The sequence below is a fragment of the Boleophthalmus pectinirostris genome, unplaced genomic scaffold (assembly GCF_026225935.1).
Source record: "Boleophthalmus pectinirostris isolate CB_2022bp ecotype Guang Dong unplaced genomic scaffold, ASM2622593v1 HiC_scaffold_14, whole genome shotgun sequence".
Lineage (NCBI taxonomy): Eukaryota > Metazoa > Chordata > Actinopteri > Gobiiformes > Gobiidae > Boleophthalmus > Boleophthalmus pectinirostris.
Window position 1 is genome coordinate 23,185,444 of NW_026571047.1, and position 20,145 is coordinate 23,205,588.

At 38.9% G+C, this 20,145-nt stretch overlaps 1 protein-coding gene across 6 annotated transcripts in view; it reads right to left on the reverse strand.

Moving 5' to 3' along the window:
- Positions 1-20,145, reverse strand: part of baiap2b (BAR/IMD domain containing adaptor protein 2b) — a 98,716-nt gene that overhangs the window by 61,737 nt on the left and 16,834 nt on the right. For 5 of the 6 annotated variants that reach the window (XM_055150461.1, XM_055150460.1, XM_055150465.1 and 2 more), the window contains exons 2-3: positions 17,049-17,124; positions 6,322-6,408 (exon numbers count right to left, since the gene is read on the reverse strand). In XM_055150461.1, coding sequence (XP_055006436.1) covers positions 6,322-6,408; positions 17,049-17,124 — 163 coding nt within the window. The remainder of the gene's footprint in view (positions 1-6,321; positions 6,409-17,048; positions 17,125-20,145) is intronic. The other variant, XM_055150463.1, reaches the window with a different exon arrangement.

The following is a 20,145-nucleotide window of genomic DNA, read 5'->3' on the forward strand; positions in this document are numbered from 1 at the left end:
GCAACAGTGCTCATCTCAGATCAAATTAACTGCAATTTATTTTCCCAATTACCACAATCTTACTTCACAGTAATAATAACAACAGGTCTACGAACGGCTTTATTGGCAACAAAAACACAGTATTAAAAAGGCTCTGTGATACTGGATAAAACGTGCACTAGATAACACCTGCTGGTCTCCATGGAGATGTTAATGCCTTGCCTGGAATGTTCCACAGTATGACACAAGATTAGTGCAATTAGATCTTCAGTTATGATTATCCTGTACATAAGAATCTGAAGTATAATCAGATGTTTTACTGCTAAAAATACTTGGCTATTGTCACTTGCTTGTCTCCATGGAGATAACCAAGTATTGTGTAATATTGGGGAGCGGGCTAAGAAATATATACTGTAATATCTTCATGGAGACAAACAGATGGCACACCTCCACCAGAAAAGTTACACAGTGCACTTTTAATGATTTGTTTGTCAGTTTGTGATATCTCCAGGGCTGTAGTTCTTTAGTTGGTCAGAATTTGTATTAGTAGCAGTAATGCAGTATTATGCAGTATCGGTATCAAAAGTAGAAACAGTATCAGTTTCATTACCATCATTTTAAAAATCTGCAGCGCATAAGGACCTGATATAATATTATAATTTATTGATACCTAAATTAGTTTGCTCAGCACAAATGAATGTGTGGTTATATTTTCAGTTTAATGTTGTCACGATTTAAAATTAATAGTATCTATAATGTTTCTTGTAACTGTGTTTGGAGGTGATGTTCGATTAGTTTCGTTCTATTGTCACGTGATGCTCATAAGTACGGAAGCCGAGAGGGGTCACAACAAACGCAAACGCCGCAACAAATACAAATGTGACAACACAACAAAAAGTCACAACACACCAAAAAAAGCCACAACGGACTCTATTTTAGTGCAAACGCCGCAACAAATACAAACACAAATGCTGCAACACATTAAAAAGCCGCAACACATCAAAAAGCCACAACAGAAGTGACCGCGGGACTCTATTTTCCGACCGAACCGATCAAGCGGCAAGTGAAGAAGAAGAACTACAACATGAAAAGTAAAGGAAAGGAGAAGCTGGAAATGTAAATAAAAGTAATTTATTGTTTTATCATTATTCGTTTCATGTTGTAGTTCTTCTTCTTCACTTGCTGCTTGATCGGTCCGTCGGAAAATAGAGTCCCGCGGTCACTTCCGTTGTGGCTTTTTAATGTGTTGCGGCATTTGCTTTGGGTTGTGGTGTTTGTATTTGTTGTGGCGTTTGCATTAAAACAGAGTCCCAATGTAATTTCTGTTGTGGGTTTTTTTGGTGTGTTGTGGCTTTTTTGGCGTGTTGTGGCTTTTTGTTGTGTTGTCGCATTTGTATTTGTTGCGGAGTTTGCGTTTGTTGTGACCCCTCTTGGCTTCCGTACATAAGGGATCAAGACAAGATGGCAAGTCCGGCCACAAGCGAGTTAGTCCCCCCCCAAAAAAATACTAGTACTTCTGCAATTTGACCACATTTTGGCTTCAGGAGCACATTTGTTTACACTTTACAGAAACAAAACTTTAAAGTTTATACAAATAAGCCATGTGGTTTTAAGGGCTGATAAATATGGCTTGCTCCTTGTGCGCTGATGCGGTTCAGTTTCTGTCAGACTAAAGGACACGACACAGTGGAATATGAGTGTTCTCTCTGTGATAGAAGATGGGCGGCTGACGGTGAGTTTGTTCTATGCGTGTATCGTGTTGGAGATGGTTCATGTGAAACTTTTCAGAGATTTTAAGTCTGCAGGTCATACACATAGACCGTACAGCTGTGCGGCTTCGTAGTTTACCAAAGTCGTACTAAAACATTTTGGTAATACGGTAATACTGTTTACCCCAGTAAAATCCTGAGAAGGTTTGGAAATTTGGATACCACCCAACCCTAATTTGTATTAATCGTGCAATTTTTTTATTTTGATTTCAAGGATTTAGAACAGCAAGGTGTTTAGTGACCATACACTTGGAAGTGAATCTAGTTTAATCTGCTTTTTTTTTTCATATAAATATTTTTCCCTAGTACTTTTTTCCGTATAAATTGTTTTTGCATGAAATCCTGTGCAGTTGAAGTCTTGTGAGTGGAGTCTGGGTCAGATACAGGCTCAAATTATAGAGATTTTAAAGGTCCTACATTACACAAAATTGTTTCTTGTGAGCTTTAAGTCATGTTTTAATGTCAAAAGTTGTGAGCTGTTATGTTTCATTCACACATGTTTGAGTAATCCTTTAGTCTGTCTACGTCTCCAACGCAGGGTTTGTGTGTTAAATGTGTGAATGAAACAAAACACAACTCCAGGTCTGTTTTTGATCAGGAAACATTATAACAGAGATCAGAAAATAGCGTAAATTGGAATATTTTAGTAGATATCTCAAATCTAATACCAAAAGGAGGAAAAAAGTGAGCACAAAATAAAGTTGCCATGGATACCTATCAGATAACTTTCTTTTTGATTTCAAACCAAAGCAGGGACATCTCCTAGGGCAGTATAAATAAGACTAATGTGAAGAGATGTGCACATAAATAATAGAAACTGCAGCTATAATGGTCCCTGAGCTGAGCTGAGGAGTCACGCTGAGGTGAGGCCCACAGGAAGCACTGGTCTGAAGCTAAACATGTGACTATTTCCTCACAAAATAAAAACATACGTACTGTTTCCATTCACACTTTGCAGCTGACTTCGTCAGCTTTCCCTGAGGGTGTGATGCTAACTGTAGGCTCTCCTCTGTCTGAGGCTTTATTAGACTTTAAACTGTGCTTTGTTTTAATGCAATCTGACCAGAAAGAAGGCAAGGCAAGGCAAGTTTATTTGTATGTAACTTGGACTACAACAGGTGAGATGATTTGTCATTCTCACCTTTTTTGTTGAAAATCAGACTAAACTAAACAGGACCATGAACGTTTGTATTTTTCACAGGCTCCTGAAAATGTGTGGTTTAAATCCATTTTGTATTTTTTCTTGAGTTGTCAGACAATCTTACAACTTTTTTTGAGTTTTCGCTCATGTATGCATTGTGTCACCATGGTAACTCCTAAATATTTCACTATAGAGATACATGTAGAACACCCCCAGCATGATTAAGCACAGTTAAATGTATAAAATAAGGGATTAATACACTACATATTATTACACTATATTGCATAAAAAGCTCTAAAAACTCTTAGGTAACTCCATTTTGCAACTGAGTTATATTTTTTACATTTATGACAAGGGGGGCGTGCAAAATATAAAAAATATTGACATATCATATCATTTAATGTGATGATAGAGTATTGATATCGTGGGCTGCTGTATCTATATAAACTCGTTTATTTGACATTTGTAGTTCGCATCGCAGACAGTTGCGATGATTAAAATGTTTGTGTTTCATATGAACTTTGCACAAGAAGTGGTTTAATAAAGACTTTTAGTATCACCGCCATGATTTAGCCATTATTTTTTACTGAACCGTCTCGAAACAGTTTGAAATATATTGTATCAAGGTATGTATCGTATCGTGGCTTACGTATCGAGGTATGCATCGTACCGTGGCCTACGTATTGAGGTATGTATCGTATCTTAGCCTACATAACAAGGCATGTCTCATATCGTATCGTGGCCTATGTATCGAGGTATGTATCGTATCGTGGCCTACATATTAAGGTCTGCATTGCATCGTGGCCTACGTATCGAGATATGGATCATATTGTGGCCTACGTATCGAGATATGTATCGTATCATGGCCTACGTAATGAGGTATGCATCGTACCGTGGCATACATATCAAGGCATGTATCGTATCGTGGCCTACGTATCAAGGTATGTAGCGTATCGTGGCAACTTCTTAATGATTCCCAGCCCTACATATGACTTTCAACCTTGATTTTAGGACTGTAAACAAGTAAACGTTTTGACAGTCCCCTTTCTATTATTCGCCCATTTCAGATTATGATCGTGGTTTACAATTAAAGGAAAAAAATAAATCTGATATCTGAATAAATAAGGGAAAAAAACAAAAATGTTTGAGTATTTTGACTTACAACCTTAACAAATCTCCAACCATCACGTCTCTTATTTTCAACTCTGATCTTTGCCAAGAGCAAGATCAAATGAAATGGTTTTGAATCTGTTTCTCCCAAAATGTTTTATGTTTTTATTATTATCACAGTCCTCCAACCCAAAACATGCACAGACAGAACAATACTACAGCGATGAGTACACCTGACCTTGTTTTTTTCTGTTTCTTCACCAAGACAATAAAATGCATCCTTACAAATCACCAAAAGATGTCAACAGGTCATGAATCGTCTCACATTACTACAACATACAAATTAGTAAAATGGTGACCCTTTTAGAAAACTCAATAATCACCAGTATCCAATAAGAGTGATGAAAAAGTTACACAGTTGTCATAGCAATTAAAAATGAAAGTCAAAATACTGTCTCTCAAAATCTTTGTCAGAAACGTTACTTCTTCCTGGAAGTTGAAAGTTGAAATCTAAGAAGGGTTACTAAAAATGTAAAGCCTGAAATGCTCCCAATATTTACACAAAACCTGCATATCTCCATGGAGACAAGCAGCGACAATAGCCAAGTATTTTTAATAATACAAATTCAGATACTACAGATTCTTATGTACAAGACAATCATAACAGAAGGCCTAATGGACCTAATAAAAAATAACACCATTGCCATAGACATCACAAACTTGCTATCTTGTTCGTATAGTAAATATGTAACTTTAGAGCACTCCAGTATCTAACAAATTCAGAAAAAAGTAGCACTGTTGCCATAGCAATTAGCAAAATACTGTAACTTTTGAATGGGTCCTCAAAATGTCGCCTCTACCAAGAAGTAGAAACCCAGGAATAGTTACCAAAAAACTTAGTATTGAAGAGAGAGAAGAAGGTGAAAGAAAGAAAAAGAAAGAGGGGAGGTGGAGAAAGAGAGAGAGGGAAGCCAGTCAAGAGAAAGAAAGGAGCTCTCTAGAAGCCAGTGTTATGAAAGTACTGCCAAGTTCAAAGAGAAAACACTGAAAAATACTGAAATAACTTTAGGAAACTCAATACGTGTATCATTTGTTCATTCGTTTTTCAATATAAAACCAAAAATAAGAAAATGAAAAAAGAACTATTTTCTTCATTATTTGTCTTCAAAACCAACATATAAAAAAACAAAACCATAAATGGATAACATTTTCAGTTTTAGATTTTGTTTTTTAAATGAATAATGTTAAAAATGGATAGTGGCCATTTCCCGTTTCTTAAACTGCGATGCCAGACTTTTGCGCTGTATACAGACTAAACCAGGACTAAAATAGGATTGAACCAGGACTAAAAACAGGATTGAACCAGGACTAAAATAGGATTGAACCAGGACTAAAACAGGAGTATCGGAACAGGCCCGGAGGTGCACCCGCGTAAACGGATGGGTGATCAGGACTGAGACAGGGACCAGACCGGGACTAGGACCAGGACTGAGACCAGTTTAGTCCTGGTGTAGTCCTGGTGTGGTCCTGGTTTAATCCTGTTTTAGTCCTGTTTTAGTCCTGGTTCACTCTTGTTTTAGTCCTGGTTCACTCCTGTTTTAGTCCTGGTTCACTCCTGTTTTAGTCCTGGTTCACTCCTGTTTTAGTCCTGGTTCACTCCTGTTTCAGTCCTGTTTTAGTCCTGGTTCAGTCCTGTTTTAGTCCTGGTTCAGTCCTGTTTTAGTCTTGGTTCAGTTGTGTTATAGTCCTGGTTCAGTCCTGGTTCAGTCTGTATGCGGCACAAAAGTCCGGCATCGTAGTTTAAGTCACAGAAACGAGAAACGGCCGTTATCCATTTTTTGTTTTTTATCCGTTATTTTATTATTCTTTTTTGGAAACAAATAATGAAGAAAATAGTTATTTCTTCGTTTTCTTACTTTTGGTTTTATTTTGAAAAACAAATGAATGAATGATACACGGATTAAACTCCAATCTGCAATCCAATCACCAAAAACATCACCGCTATCAGGAAGTTGAACCCCAAGAACAGTTACTAAAAAACATATCATAATTCTAATTGTATTACCAAATCACCACCAACTTGCTGTCTGGTTTGTACTTTAAATATGTAACTTTAGAAAACTCCAGTGACCAATCCAATCACCGGTACTCAAATAAAATCAAAATCCTGAATCTTTTCAATGGGTCCTCAAAATGTCGCCACTACCAGAAAGTTGAAACTCAAGAATAGTTACTCCGAGACTCCTTCAGGATCAACAAAGTCTATCTATCTATCCACAAAGCCAGCTACTGTCTACTGCGGTCTATGCTATGAAGACTCACCAAGATCTTTAGATCCTTGGCTTTCGCTGGCCATCTCCCCCATCCGCACCAAGGCGTCGAAGTAGCCCTTTGCAGCGTAAGTGACACCTGGAAACATGAAGCAGTCTCCGTCAGTGGGCTCAAGCATGGCACCCAGCGAACGAAGCCTATGGGAGTGAGCACAAGCCAGAGAGAGAGAGAAGAGGGGGAAGAGAGAGAAAGAACAGCGAAAGAGAGAATGAAGCCTATGGGAGTGAGCACCAGCCAAAGAGAGAGAAGGGAGGAAGCGAGAGAGAGAGCGAAGCCTATGTGAGGTGAGCACAAGCCAGAGAGAAAGAGAGAGGAAAGGATGGAGAGAAAAAGAAGAGAGAAAGAGAAAAGAGAGAGAGAGAGAGAGAGCGAGAAAGAGAGAGAACCCTAGAGGCCTATGGGAGTGAGCACAAGCCAAAGAGAGACAAGGGGGGAAGAGAGAGAAAAGAAAACAGCGAAAGAGAGAGATAGAAGCTTATGGGAGTGAGCACCAGCCAAAGAGAGACAAGGGGGGAAGAGAGAGAAAAGAGAACAGCGAAAGAGAGAGAATGAAGCTTATGGGAGTGAGCACCAGCCAAAGAGAGAGAAGGGGGGAAGCGAGAGAGAGAGAGAGAGAGCGAAGCCTACGTGAGGTGAGCACAAGCCAGAGAGAAAGAGAGAGGAAAGGATGAAGAGAAAAAGAAGAGAGAAAGAGAAGAGAGAGAGAATGAAGCCTATGGGAGTGAGCACAAGCCAGAGAGAGAGAAGAGGGAAGAGAGAGAAAGAGAAAAGAGAACAAAGTCTATGGGAGTGAGCACAAGCCAGACGGAGAGAGAGGAAAGGATTGAGAGAAAGAGAAAAGAGAGAGAGAGAGAGAGAGAACCCTAGAGGCCTATGGGAGTGAGCACAAGCCAAAGAGAGAGAAGAGGGGGAAGAGAGAGAAAGAGAAGAGAGAAAGAGAGAGAATGAAGCCTATAAGAGTGAGCACAAGTCAAAGAGAGAGAGAGGGGGGGGGAAGACAGAGAGAAAAAGAAGAGAGAGGAGAAAGAAGAGAGAAGGAGAAAGGGGGTGAGAGAACGAGAAAAGAGAGAGAATGAAGCCTATGGGAGTGAGCACAAGCCAAAGAGAGAAAGAGAGAGGAAAGAATGGAGAGAAAAAGAAGAGAGAAAAAGAAAAAAAGACAGAACAAAGTCTATGGAAGTGAGCACAAGCTAGAGAGAGAGAAGAGGGAAGAGAAAAAGAAGAGAGAAAGCGAGAGAATGAAGCCAATGGGAGTGAGCACAAGCCAGAGAGAGAGAAGAGGGGGAAGAGAGAGAAAGAGAAAGGAAAGAGAGAATGAAACCGATAGGAGTGAGCACAAGGCAAAGAGAGAAAGAGAGAGGAAAGGATGGATAGAAAAAGAAGAGAGAAAGAGAAGAGAGAGAGAACGAAGCCTATGGGAGTGGGCACAAGCCAGAGAGAGAGAAGAGGGGGAAGAGAGAGAAAGAGAAAAGAGAACAAAGTCTATGGGAGTGAGCACAAGCCAAAAAAAAAAGAGGGGGGGTGGAGAGAAAAAGAAGAGAGAGGAGAAAGAAGAGAGAGGGAGAAAGGGGGTGAGAGAAAGAGAAGAGAGGGAGAACGAAGCCTATGGAAGTGAGCACAAGCCAGAGAGAGAGAGAAAGACAAAGAGAAAAGAAGAGAGAGAAGAAAGAAGAGAAAGGGGGAGAGAGAAAGAGAAGAGAGAGAGAGAGAACAAAGCCTATGGGAGCGAGCACAAGCCAGAGAGCGAGAGAAAGGAAGGGATGTAGAGAAAGAGAGGAGGAGAAAGGGAGAGTGAAGCCTATGGAAGTGATTACAAGCCAAAGAGAGAGAAGAGGGAAGAGAGAGAAAGAGAAGAGAGAACGAAGCCTATGGGAGTGAGCACAAACCAGAGACAGAGAGAGAGAGAGAGAGAGGAAAGGATGGAAAGAAAGAGAGGGGGAGAGAGGGAGAGAGAGAGAGCGAAGCCTATGGGAGTGAGCACGAGCCAGAGAGAAAGAGCGAGAGAGAGAGAGAGATAGGAGAGGACAGAACAGAGAGAAAAAAGAGAGAGCCAGAGATAGAGGGGGAGAAAGAGGGAGGAGAAAGGGAGAAAGAGAAGAGCGAGAGATAGAGAGAAAGAAGCCTATGGGACGTGAGAACAAGCCAGAGAGAAGAAGAGAAGGAGAGAAAAGAGAGGCAAGAGAAAGAAAAGAGCTCTCTAGAAGCCAGCGTTATGGAAGTACTGCCAAGTTCAAAAATACTGAAAAACTATCACCAGCAAACTTAGAGATGTTTAGAAGCAAGAAGATCACCAGCAAAGATTCACACGTTTAAATCAGAATTATTGCAGATAATTTAAGTATAAAAGCAAAATTTTAGCTTTTATTATTGTCTAAAAATGTTGATTCGGGGTAAAATGATCAGAACTAAACTACTCCAACCACACCAGAGTTACAGCTACCAGAACAAAATCATGATAAGAGCAAACCAGGGGGACCAAAACGAGGACTAAACAAGACCTACGGGTGAAATCTTCCAGTAGTCCTGACCAGGGTTGTGAAAAGAGTCGAAAATCAGATACTAACTGATACTGAAACTAGTATTAAAACTGAAGGTCCAGTGTTACGCAAAATTAATTCTCGTGAGCTTTAAATCATGTTATGATCTTGTTACCTCCTCAAAAACATCCCGGAGTTGTGTTTTGTTTCATTCAGACATGTTCGAGTAAGTCTTTATTATTAGTCTGTGTACAACTCCAAAGCTCAAAATGATCTGTTCTACCTTGTGATGTCATGAAGTGGTAGTTTTCAGGTTAACAGCGACCTTGTACATTATGTTCAGTAGAGATTTGAAATTCCAGGGTTGAAATAATCCAAAAAGGTTGTAAAAAAAAAATATCGAAAATCAGATACAAATTGATTCTAAAACTAGTACTGAAACTTATTTGAGTATTGATACTGAAAATGACATAAACTAGATCAAATTGGACCTTTCTTGAACAGTCTTATCTTGAGTTTAATCCGAACTAGTTTAAGACCACATGGCTCTTAAAATTATAATTTGGGTATCAAAATCCGTATCAATTATTACTAGGAATGTAACGATATCCAAATCTCACGATACGATATCGTCACAATTTGAAACTCACGGTACGATATTTATTGAGATATTGTGGGAAAGCTCATGATATGGTGTGGAGGCTCATGATTAGGGATGTAACAATATCCAAATCTCTTGGTACGATATTTTCACGATATACATCTCACGGTACGATATTTATTGCGATATTTTGTATTAATATGCTACTTTTTCCTCTTAAAATGCCTTGACAAGACTCAAAACAATCCAAAAAACTAAGACTTAAAAGTGCTTAGAACTGTTCTTCTTGTAGTCTGCACTGAAATGGAGCAAAGGATCATGGTCTATGTAGTTCCCACTGTCTTTTTTTATCTATTGCTGCACCATAACTCCTAAATTAAGCAAAGAAACTTGTAATTCGATATATTGTGATGGTCCATGATATTATTGAGAGAACTCTGACGATAAGATATCACAATATTTCGGTTATTGTTACATCCCCATCTATTCTTTAGTATTGAAATCAAGTTTGAAATGATAGTAACAATAATCCTAACCAAGCCTAGCTCAAGATCTGGAAATGGATTTCTAAGTCCACCTTAAAAGGACCTATATTACGCTATTTTCTGATCTAAGTTATAATGCTGTTTCCTCATGAAAAACATACCCGGAGTTGTGTTTTGTTTGATTCACACAAGTTTAACGCATAAACCCTGCAGATTTATGCTGTTTTTTTCTCTCAAACTCCATACACTTTCACTAGAATCATTTGGATGAGTTCAACCCTGAAATTGCTCATCTTTAGGGATGTAACAATAACCGAAATATCATGATATCGTATCGTCAAAAGTCTCACAATAATATCGTGGACAGTCACAATATATCGAATCACAAGTTCCTTTGCTTAAATACATGGTTTTATAGTAGCAACAGCTTATGAACATCGGAAACTACATATCCCATGATTCATTTCAGTGCAGACAACATGAAGAAATATGTTTTTTTACTTGAATTCTTGGGATTATGACAGAAATAATTCACACCAAAATCTTGTCTGGGTATTTTAAAAGCAAAAAGGTGTCTTATCTACAATTATATCAGCCTCTTCAAAATATCGCAATACATATCGTACTGTGAGATGCATATCGTGATAATATCGTACCGAGAGACTTGGATATCGTTACGTCCCTACTCACTCATAGCTATTAAATTAAAAACCACCACTACATGACATCACCAAGTGGAAAGGGGGCATTTTGAGCTCTGTAGATGTAGACAGACTAATAAACCAGAATAACTGAAACGTGTGAAAAAGAAACTAAACACAACTCCATGTATGTTTGTGACGAGGTAACAACATTATAACACGACTCAAAGCTCATAAGAGTAAATGTTATGTAATGTAGAATGTTTAACCTATGGATCATGGATAGATTTTATTCCATAGCTGTCAGTATTTCAGTGTTTTGCTCTTTCTCGGTATCCTTCCTTATGTGTTAAAAGCCTGTATTCCCTCAGTCTGGACCATAGTCACTGGCCCACTTCCCTCTGGTGCTTAATGCCCAAAGCAGTGAGTGTGAGGCTGGCAGTGATGAAGTGTGATCCCCTCTCCGGGAGACGCGGGAGGGGTATTTTTAGCCTTATCTATCAGTCCTTTCTTTGGCCCGGGGGAACTGCAGTGTGAATACAAAGGGAGGAAGGCACCACCACCAGCGAAACTCAATCCCAAAGAAACCCCTGACTGCAAATGATGGCGCTTCGGTTTAAAAATAGTATGAATACGAACGACGTAAGCGGACAGACAATGAAACTAGTGTTAAAGGTGCGCTGTGGAACTTTTCTGGTGCAGGGTCCTTCAGATGCTTTTGTTATTGCTTTGTCTGGAATGTTCTATCTTCGCGGAGACCAAACCAAATCAAGTTACAGGTCAGATCTGTGGAGAGGTAACGCTGCTCACAGTCAGAATGTCTGTTTTTCTAGATATTTTTGAGCTATAAAACCGCAGGTAATTGAATAAATATAAGGTAGAGCTGTTTAATGCCATACTGTGGAACATTCCAGGCAGAGCAGTGACATATCTAAAGAAACAAGCAGGTGACGGCCCCTCTACATACAAGTTACACAACGCACCATTAATATAAATCAGAGGTAGTGTTAATTTGACCAGGTAATTTCTCCATTTGCCTGGAATGTTCCATAGTATGGCATTAAACAATCACTTATTTAATCAGTTACTAGGGGTGCGCAAAAATATCGAAATATCGATACGACGTATAGTTTAATGTGGTGATACAGTATCAATATCATGGGCTGCTGTATCGATATATTACCAAGAGTATTTTTAGGTATATTTTACTTAATTATTTTGTTACTGTACTACAGTTTTGTTGCTTGTTGAGTGAAAGAAAACTCATTTATGCAACACATTTGACATTTTGACACTCTTTTCATGATTGAAATGATTGTGTTTCATATGAACTTTGCACAAGAAGTGGTTTAACAAAGACTTTAAATATCGCAGCCATGATTTCGCCTTTATTTTTTACTGAACTGTATCAAATCGATTTGAAATATATCGTATCGTATCAAAGACAACATACTGTATAGCAGGGGTGTCAAACTCATTTTGGTCCGGGGGCCGTATCCAACCTACTTCGATTCCAAAGGGGCCGGATCAGAAAACTCTTGTCATATAAACCCCAAAAATAACAATAAGTTCAAATATTTGTGCAGAGAAACACAAATCTATTACAGAAATATTTTTTTAATTGATGAACTCTTTCTTTTACAAAACATTATAATATTATGAACAACCTGAAACTTTAAGGAAAATCCAATTTCCACACAATGTTTTAACTTTCACTCATATGCAAATAGGAATAAGTAAATTTTTCTTGGAAAATTCTGCACTCGGCTCCACTTTTCTCATTTTGGACATTTTTCTGATGAGGGTGTCACGGTCAACAGTCAAAACGATCGTCCTTTAAGAGCGTTTGGAAAGAGACAGGTCTTCATTTGTGCTGCTCTGGTGGGAGGGGCCACGTACAGAGACGCTGGAGACGCTGCTATGCTAAGCGATGCAGAAAATTACCAATATTTTAATAGAAAAAGCAGCTGTTGCTGCACCATAACTCTTCATTTAAGCAAAGAGACTTGTAATTCAATATATTGTGATGGTCCATGATATTATTGTGAGAACTTTGACGATACGGTATCACAATATTTCGGTTATCGTTACATCCCTATTAACTTGTAATGGTTTTCCCTCATTGGCTTGCTAAGAATTATATTTAGATGAATTCATAAATGCTTGCTTGGCTGTATTGTCCTACATTTGAGGTTTGAGTGCTCAGAAAATTTCTGTTTTCACCTACCCCCTCGAGAGACATGAGAAGACAAGAATCAGTCAATCGATCTGCTAAAATTAGTAGCCCCATTTAGAGGAATACTGCTACTAAACTCCAGTGGAAAAGCAGAATTTGTCTTAATAATGGTTGTAGCACTTTTGTCGATCACCAAAATCATCACATTTTGTTTCGTCACTACTTACTTGGTCGATGGACACAACTGCCATGGGCTAGACTGACTGAAATATGAAAAACGTCTGAATTCAGAATAAAAATACAATTATAAATCCCTCAATTAGCAAATTATTTTTAACTTTGGCCTTGTGTCAGTTGGTTCTGATATGGACTCTTTGGCTAAATGCAGAAGATTCACCTTTGAGTCTCCTTCGTGGCTTATTTGGAAACTTAATACATGATAATTAGCCAGTGCTGAGTCATTTTAATCATTGCATATTCAACTGCAGACCCTGTGAGACAAGTCCACAGCCAAAACTTCATATTTGACCATATAAAAGGACAGATTTTAAAAGGTGCACAGTGTAACTTTTCTGGTCGTGGGTCCGCCATGGAAATGTTATGACTTTGTCTTGACTTTAAAAGGTCCAAATTAAACAGTTTTCTGATCTATGTTATAAAGAACAGACCTGGGTTGTGTTTTGTTTCATTCACACATGTTTAACACACAAATCCTGCATATTTAGGTTGAGTTCTCCCCTCTTTGGTTAATTTTTGCCCTGGAATTGCCAATCTCTACTGAGCAAACGATCAAATAGATAGATGTTGACTTGAAAACCCACCGCTTCATGACATCATAAGGTGGAACAGAGCATTACGAGCTTTGGAGACATAGGCAGACTAATAATAAAGAGGTATTCAAACGTGTGAATGAAACAAAACACAACTCTAGGTCTGTTTTTGATGAGGAACATTATAACTTGACTCAAAGCTCACAAGAGTCAATTTTGTGTAATATAGGACCTTTAAACTAGCCAGGTTGGCGCCAGCTAGTGTCTCCGCTCAATTTCATATCTCTCCAGCGACTAGGTCAGGAATCAGAATATATTAGATGATTTGCAAAAACCCCAGAAGTGCAGGTTCAGGCCCCAGCCAATCAGTGAAGAGCCATACATTATGTGTTGTCAACGATTCCCGGGATCGAGGATTTAAAGCCGGAACAAAGAGAATGTTTGGTGAATTTTATCAAGGGCAAAGACGTTATTGCCCTTCTTCCTACGGGATTTGGAAAAGCGTAATATTCCAGTTCCCCCCGTTAGCAGCACATTACATACGCCACGACCAAATAGCAGTGATTAGTTAAATAAAAAAAGTACCCGCCTACCGTCGCGACCCTCCACAGATCTGACTTGTAATGTAGCCGTAGTGCTGTAACCTGCTTGTCTACCTAGTGATAGACAGTTTTAATCTATACTGTGGAACATTCTAGACAAAGCAATAACATCTCCATGGAGACAAACAGGCAGTGGACTCTCCACCCGAAAATTTGCGCAGTGCACCTTTAAATAGGGGTGTGCAAAAATTTTGGAATATCGATATATCGTATAGTTTAATGTGATGATACAGTATTGATATCATGGGCTGCTGTATCGATATATTACCAAGAGTATTTTTAGGTATATTTTACTTAATTATTTTGTTACTGTGCAACAGTTTTGTTGCTGGTTGAGTGAAAGAAAACTCATTTATGCAACACATTTGACATTTTGACACTGTTTTGATGATTAAAATGTTTGTGTTTCATATGAACTTTGCACAAGAAGTGATTTAACAAAGACTTTTAGGATCACAGCCATGATTTAGCCTTTATTTTTTACTGAACCATATCAAATCGATTTGAAATATATCGTATCGTACCGAAAGTGCACTGTATCGAGATCGGCAACTTCTTAATGATAACCAGCCCTACCTTTAAAGTCACAATATGTAACTTTTTTTTGCCAAATATAGACTAAAATAACACGTATGAGTCACAAGTTTAATCTGAGTTTATATAAATACATTGTTTTCTAGTAAGTGAAGACTACCTTAACTAGCTATCTTAAAGGTGCATTGTGTAACTTTTTCATTGAGGGTCCGTCACCTGCTTGTTTCTATGGATACATCATTGCTCTGCCTGGAATGTTCCACAGTATGACATTAAACAGCTCTACTTTACATGTATTCAAATAGAGGTGTTTTTATAGCTCAAAAACACGTAAAAAAACAGACATTCTGACTGTGAGCGGGGTCACCTCTCCGCAGATCTGATCTGCAACGGCCTGACGAACCCTCCACCAGAAAGGTTACACAATGCACCTTTAAACCGTCTTCTACACCTGCTTTTCGTGTGCGTCCTGGTTACAGTGGTGGGTCTGTTCTTGTTTTTTGCCCCGTGGGGATCTCGTTATATTACCTCCTCCTCCTCCTGTCCCACTTCTCATTGGCTCTTGCTCCAGTTTACTGTTCCATACACACACACACACACACACCTGAGCTCTTTGTGCTGTGTCAAAGCTAGAACAACACCTGGGTATGTATACAGGGAATGTCATGCATTTTCAGAGTTATTTTTAATTCAAGACATGTCTATTCACCGATGAGTTATTTTTAAAGCTCCTATATTACGCAAAATGTACTCTTTTATTTGACGCTTTTATTCGTGTTATAATGTCGTTACCTCCTCAAAAACATACTTGGAGTTGTGTTTTGTTTCATTCGCGCATGTTCGTGCAATCCTGCATTATTCCGAAAGCAGAAAACGTTCAGTTCCACCTTGTGATGTCGTGCAGCTACCTTTTACCTTTTGTTCAGCAGAGATTTGAAATACCGTGGTTGAAATTATGCAGATGATTCTAGTGAAGGTGTGTGGAGTTTAAAAACACAGTGGAGCACTTCCTGTATGACCACATGACAGAGCTGGGACTAAGTCGTTGTTTTGCAAGTCTCAAGTAGGTCTCAAGTCTTTGACCTCAAGTCCGAGTCAAGTCCCAAGTCAAATACAGTCCAAAGTCCAAATCAAGTCTCGAGTCACTGGCACATAAATCCAAGTCAAGTCCAAGTCGTTTGCTTTGAGCTTCAAGTCATTTCCAAGTCTTTAAACCAAAGCACCTAATATATAGCTTAGATTTTTGCAATTTATAAGAATTATAACCTAAATTGTACTTAAAAAGCACATTTTTCCTTTTTAAATGTCTTTTCTTTGTAGTTCCATTTGTTTTACTGTATTGTACTGTATATTACTGTAGTACATTTGAGGATACTACACCGCAGTACTTAATTTACATCCAAAGTAACAAACAGAGAAGTGGGACAGACATGTTCCAGTTTGTTCCTGTAAAATTCAGCACTGCATTTATCAAATGTAAAGAGTAAACTATTTCCAAAAAACTTATATTTTTTTTAGGAGAAGCATCAACTTCAAGTCCAAGTCAAGTCTCAAGCCTTAGTCCATTTTCTCAAGTCAAGTCTCAAGTCCTAAAAATAGTAAGTCAAGTTTGACTCAAGTCCTCACCTCTGCCACATACAAAAAACAAAAACAAAACACAACTCCATGTCTGTTTGTGATGAGGAAACAACATTATAACATAGATCAGAAAATAGCGTAATATGGGACCTTTAACTATGGTCAAATACTTTCTAGAGGTAGTACTCATAGTAGTAGTAGTAGTAGTAAAAATATAGTAAAAACAGAAATTGCAGTGGGGGTTGACATAATTATTACAAACAATAGTTGTGTCCTCAAGCAAGATAACCTACATTTTGTGTGAACTGGCTTTTATTTATGTACATTTTTATAGTTTGAATGCAGTAGTAGCAGTTGTAGTAGTAGTAGTAGTAGTAGTAGTAGTAGTAGTAGTAGTAGTAACAAAAGAAGTTGTAGTCGCAGAAGCAATTCCAATGGACAAAACAAGACCAGGTGGAGAGGCTGCCCCAGTTTAGAAATCAAGAGGTAAGCAAAAAAATAAAAATAAAATAAAATAAAAATAAAAATCACAGAATGCGTAAAATTGCCGCACAAAATTTTAAATCTGAAATATGAAAAGTTTGGCGAAAATCTATGTACCAACTTCTGAACTGACGTGAAAACAAGACCCACACAGATCACGGACCAATAAAAAAGTTAGACAAAAGCACTTTTCACAGATGAAGGGTGACTAAATATTAAACTCTGACACAACTATGACTAGTGTAAGTGTGAACTATTGAGATGAAGTGATTTTAGCCAGTGCCATGCAAGTGTGAAGCTCACAGCACCTCATGGACAGAGACCCAGAGACCAAAAATGGACAGTATTTCAAAATGGCCCATGGTACTCACTGGTCAGAGCCTTCTCGTAGCTCTTCCCCATGGCAATGAAGTTCCTCAGGCAGGGGTTGAACTGCTCCATGATGGACTGCGGACAAGGATAGAAAAGAGAAAGAGATGGGTGTGGTTAGAGTTTAGTGGTCTTAAAATGTGAAAAACAGAACAAATTCTCCTCCTTCGAGAGACCAATAAAGTATTTTTAAAGTAAGTCTCTTCTTTTTTAACAATTTGCAGTGGTCCAAAGTTATTCCTTACTTTTCAAACACATATTTACCTTATTATTCACAGCGATAACTAACTAACTAACAATAACTAGTATGCAAACAGTGCACTTCCTGATTCTAGCAGGATAAAAAGCAATGTAGTTACATGCAAACAGTCAGCAGCGGTCTCAAGAGTGGAGTTTACAAGATATCTGTAATAGAGTTGGACGAAATTTGCTTAACTACATTGGGTACTACAAACTGGGTACAGGTCTAGGGTATAGTCTTTTCATCCTGTTACTATTTTACAAATTTACTAATAAGAGCAAATAAATCAGATTAAAGATGCAATATGAAACTTCTGGGTGGAGGGTGCTTGTTTCACTGGATGGCCAAAGTATGAGATTAAGGTTACGTTTACACTGAAATTAATCACAGGATCACCGTATCAGAAACGATTTGCATCCAGACACGTCGTTTCTGTGTCAGCAAGTCTTCCCTGTCCACACAGCTTTGAGCACATTTGTTTACAGAAACGAAGCTTAAAACCACATGGCTAATTTGCATAAACTGAGCGCTCAAAGGACAGCTCGCTCCTTGTGCTTCTTCTGCTTCAGCTTCTGTTGGACTTAAAAAGAACATGACTCAGTGGAATATGAGTGTTCTTTCTGTGATGGAGGGGTGTTCTGCTGATGGGGAGTCTGTTCTGTGCAAGTAGTTCTAGCTACGCTGTTTCCCGTTTGTCTCTGGTTTGTTTAAACTGTTTTCCACAATAGTGTCACATGACCGATGTCACAAACCCAGCGAATCAGGAAGACACAAGTCACAGTGACGTGGTCCAATAAAGACGCAACTAGAGCTCCTACATCAGCATATCAATGTTTTCAGGCGTCCACACAGTGCCGGATCAGATCTGTACTCAGATGAATTCGTGGGAGCTGGCAGCACTAGATCGTTCTGTCTCTGGAGCCGTTATGCGTTATCGGATTAGTGTGGACGAACACTGCATCCACAACGAAAACAACTCAAATAAGTAGTAGTGTGGATGGGGCCTAAACTTATCTATCGTCAAGAAGACAGGCGTGACTGGATTTAAATTGTTAAAGAAAGAAAGATTATGCTTTAAATAAGTAAATCCACTTGGACTGAATAAAGGACATTTTATCCTGATTCGAGAAGCTTTGACCTTTCAAGCAAAGAACTAGTCTTGCTGCTCATAAAAGAAACATGCACAAAAGAAAATCTTGCATTATTAGTCTGTCTACTAGGGGTGTGAGGATATCCAAGTCTCACGATACGATATCGTCACGGTATGAGCCTCACAGTACGATATTTATTGCAATATTGTGTGGAGGCTAATATGCAACTTTTTCCTCTTAAAATGCCTTGACAAGACTTAATCCAAAGAACTAAGACTTAAAAATGCTTAGAACTGTTATTTCTTCTTGTAGTCTGCACTGAAATGGAGCAAAGGATCATGGTCTATGTAGTTCCCTCTGTCTTTTTTGCACCATAACTCTTAATTTAAGCAAAGAGACTTGTAATTCGATATATTGTGATGGTCCACGATATTATTGTGAGAACTTTGACGATACGATATCACGATATTTCGATTTTTGTTACATCCCTACTGTCTATATCTCCAAAGCTCAAAATGCCATGTCATGAAGCAGTAGTTTTCAAGTATACAGCATTTTACCTTATGTTCAGTAGAGATTTGCAATTCCAAAACTCAACTCCTGATTTGTTTGCGATCAGGAAACAAGATTATAACACGGATCAGAAAACAACGTAACATGGAACCTTTAAATTTTAAAGAGTTGATCCGTAAAATTCCAGTTCTGTGACATTAGAGTTAGTTGAATAAATTGTTCTAACACTTTTGTAACCTGAAGTTGTGTATACTTTCATTTGTTTCTCAGTGATTTTGGACTGCGCCTCTGTGAGTGACTTTGTGGAGAGTAAAAATAACTGCACCTGGACAGTCACAGCAGTGCATCTCAACACCACCACTGAGAATCTAATTACCATTTGAGCTACATCAGCATCACATTTCAGATCACGCCAAATGACCACGTGATTATAATTATCTGAAATATTTAGCTGTTGTGCAGTGGGTTAAGCATTTGCCCTTCAACCACAGGTCAGCAGTTTAAATCTCGCCCAGTTTGTGGTCATCGGCAAGACACTCATTGGTGCATAGAGTACAGAATATAAAACGGTTAAGTTGTGGGTTTGATTTGATTTCAGAACATTTTCAAAACATAATAACACATTGGATTACGTGACTTAAACTGCGATGCCAAACTGAACCAGGACTGAACCAGAACTAAACTGGTCCTGGTCTCAGTCCCGGTCTCAGTCTTGGTCTCAGTCTTGGTCTCAGTCTTGGTCTGGTCCCAGTCTCGGTCCCGGTCTCAGTCCCAGTCTGGTGTCGGTCTCAGTCCCGGTCTGGTGTCGGTCTCAGTCCCGGTCTGGTGTCGGTCTCAGTCCCGGTCTGGTGTCGGTCTCAGTCCCGGTTACAGTCCCGGTCTCAGTCCCGATCTCAGTCCCGGTCTCAGTCCCGGTCTCAGTCCCGGTCTCAGTCCCGGTCTCAGTCCCGGTCTGGTCCCAGTCTCAGTCCTGGTCTCAGTTCTGGTCTCAGTTCTGGTCTAGTACCGAACGTGTTTTAAGTCCTGGTTCAGTCCTGGTTCAGTCCGACATCAGAGTTTATGGAAATGGGAAACAGCCTTTATCCGTTTTTTCCATTCTTCATTTAAACACAAAATCGAAACTGAAAAATCGAACCATTATCCATTTTTTTCATTTTGGTTTTGGAGACAAATAATGAAGAAAACGGTTGTTTATTCATTTTCTTATTTTCACTTTTATTTTGTAAAACGAATGAACGAATGACACACAGATTG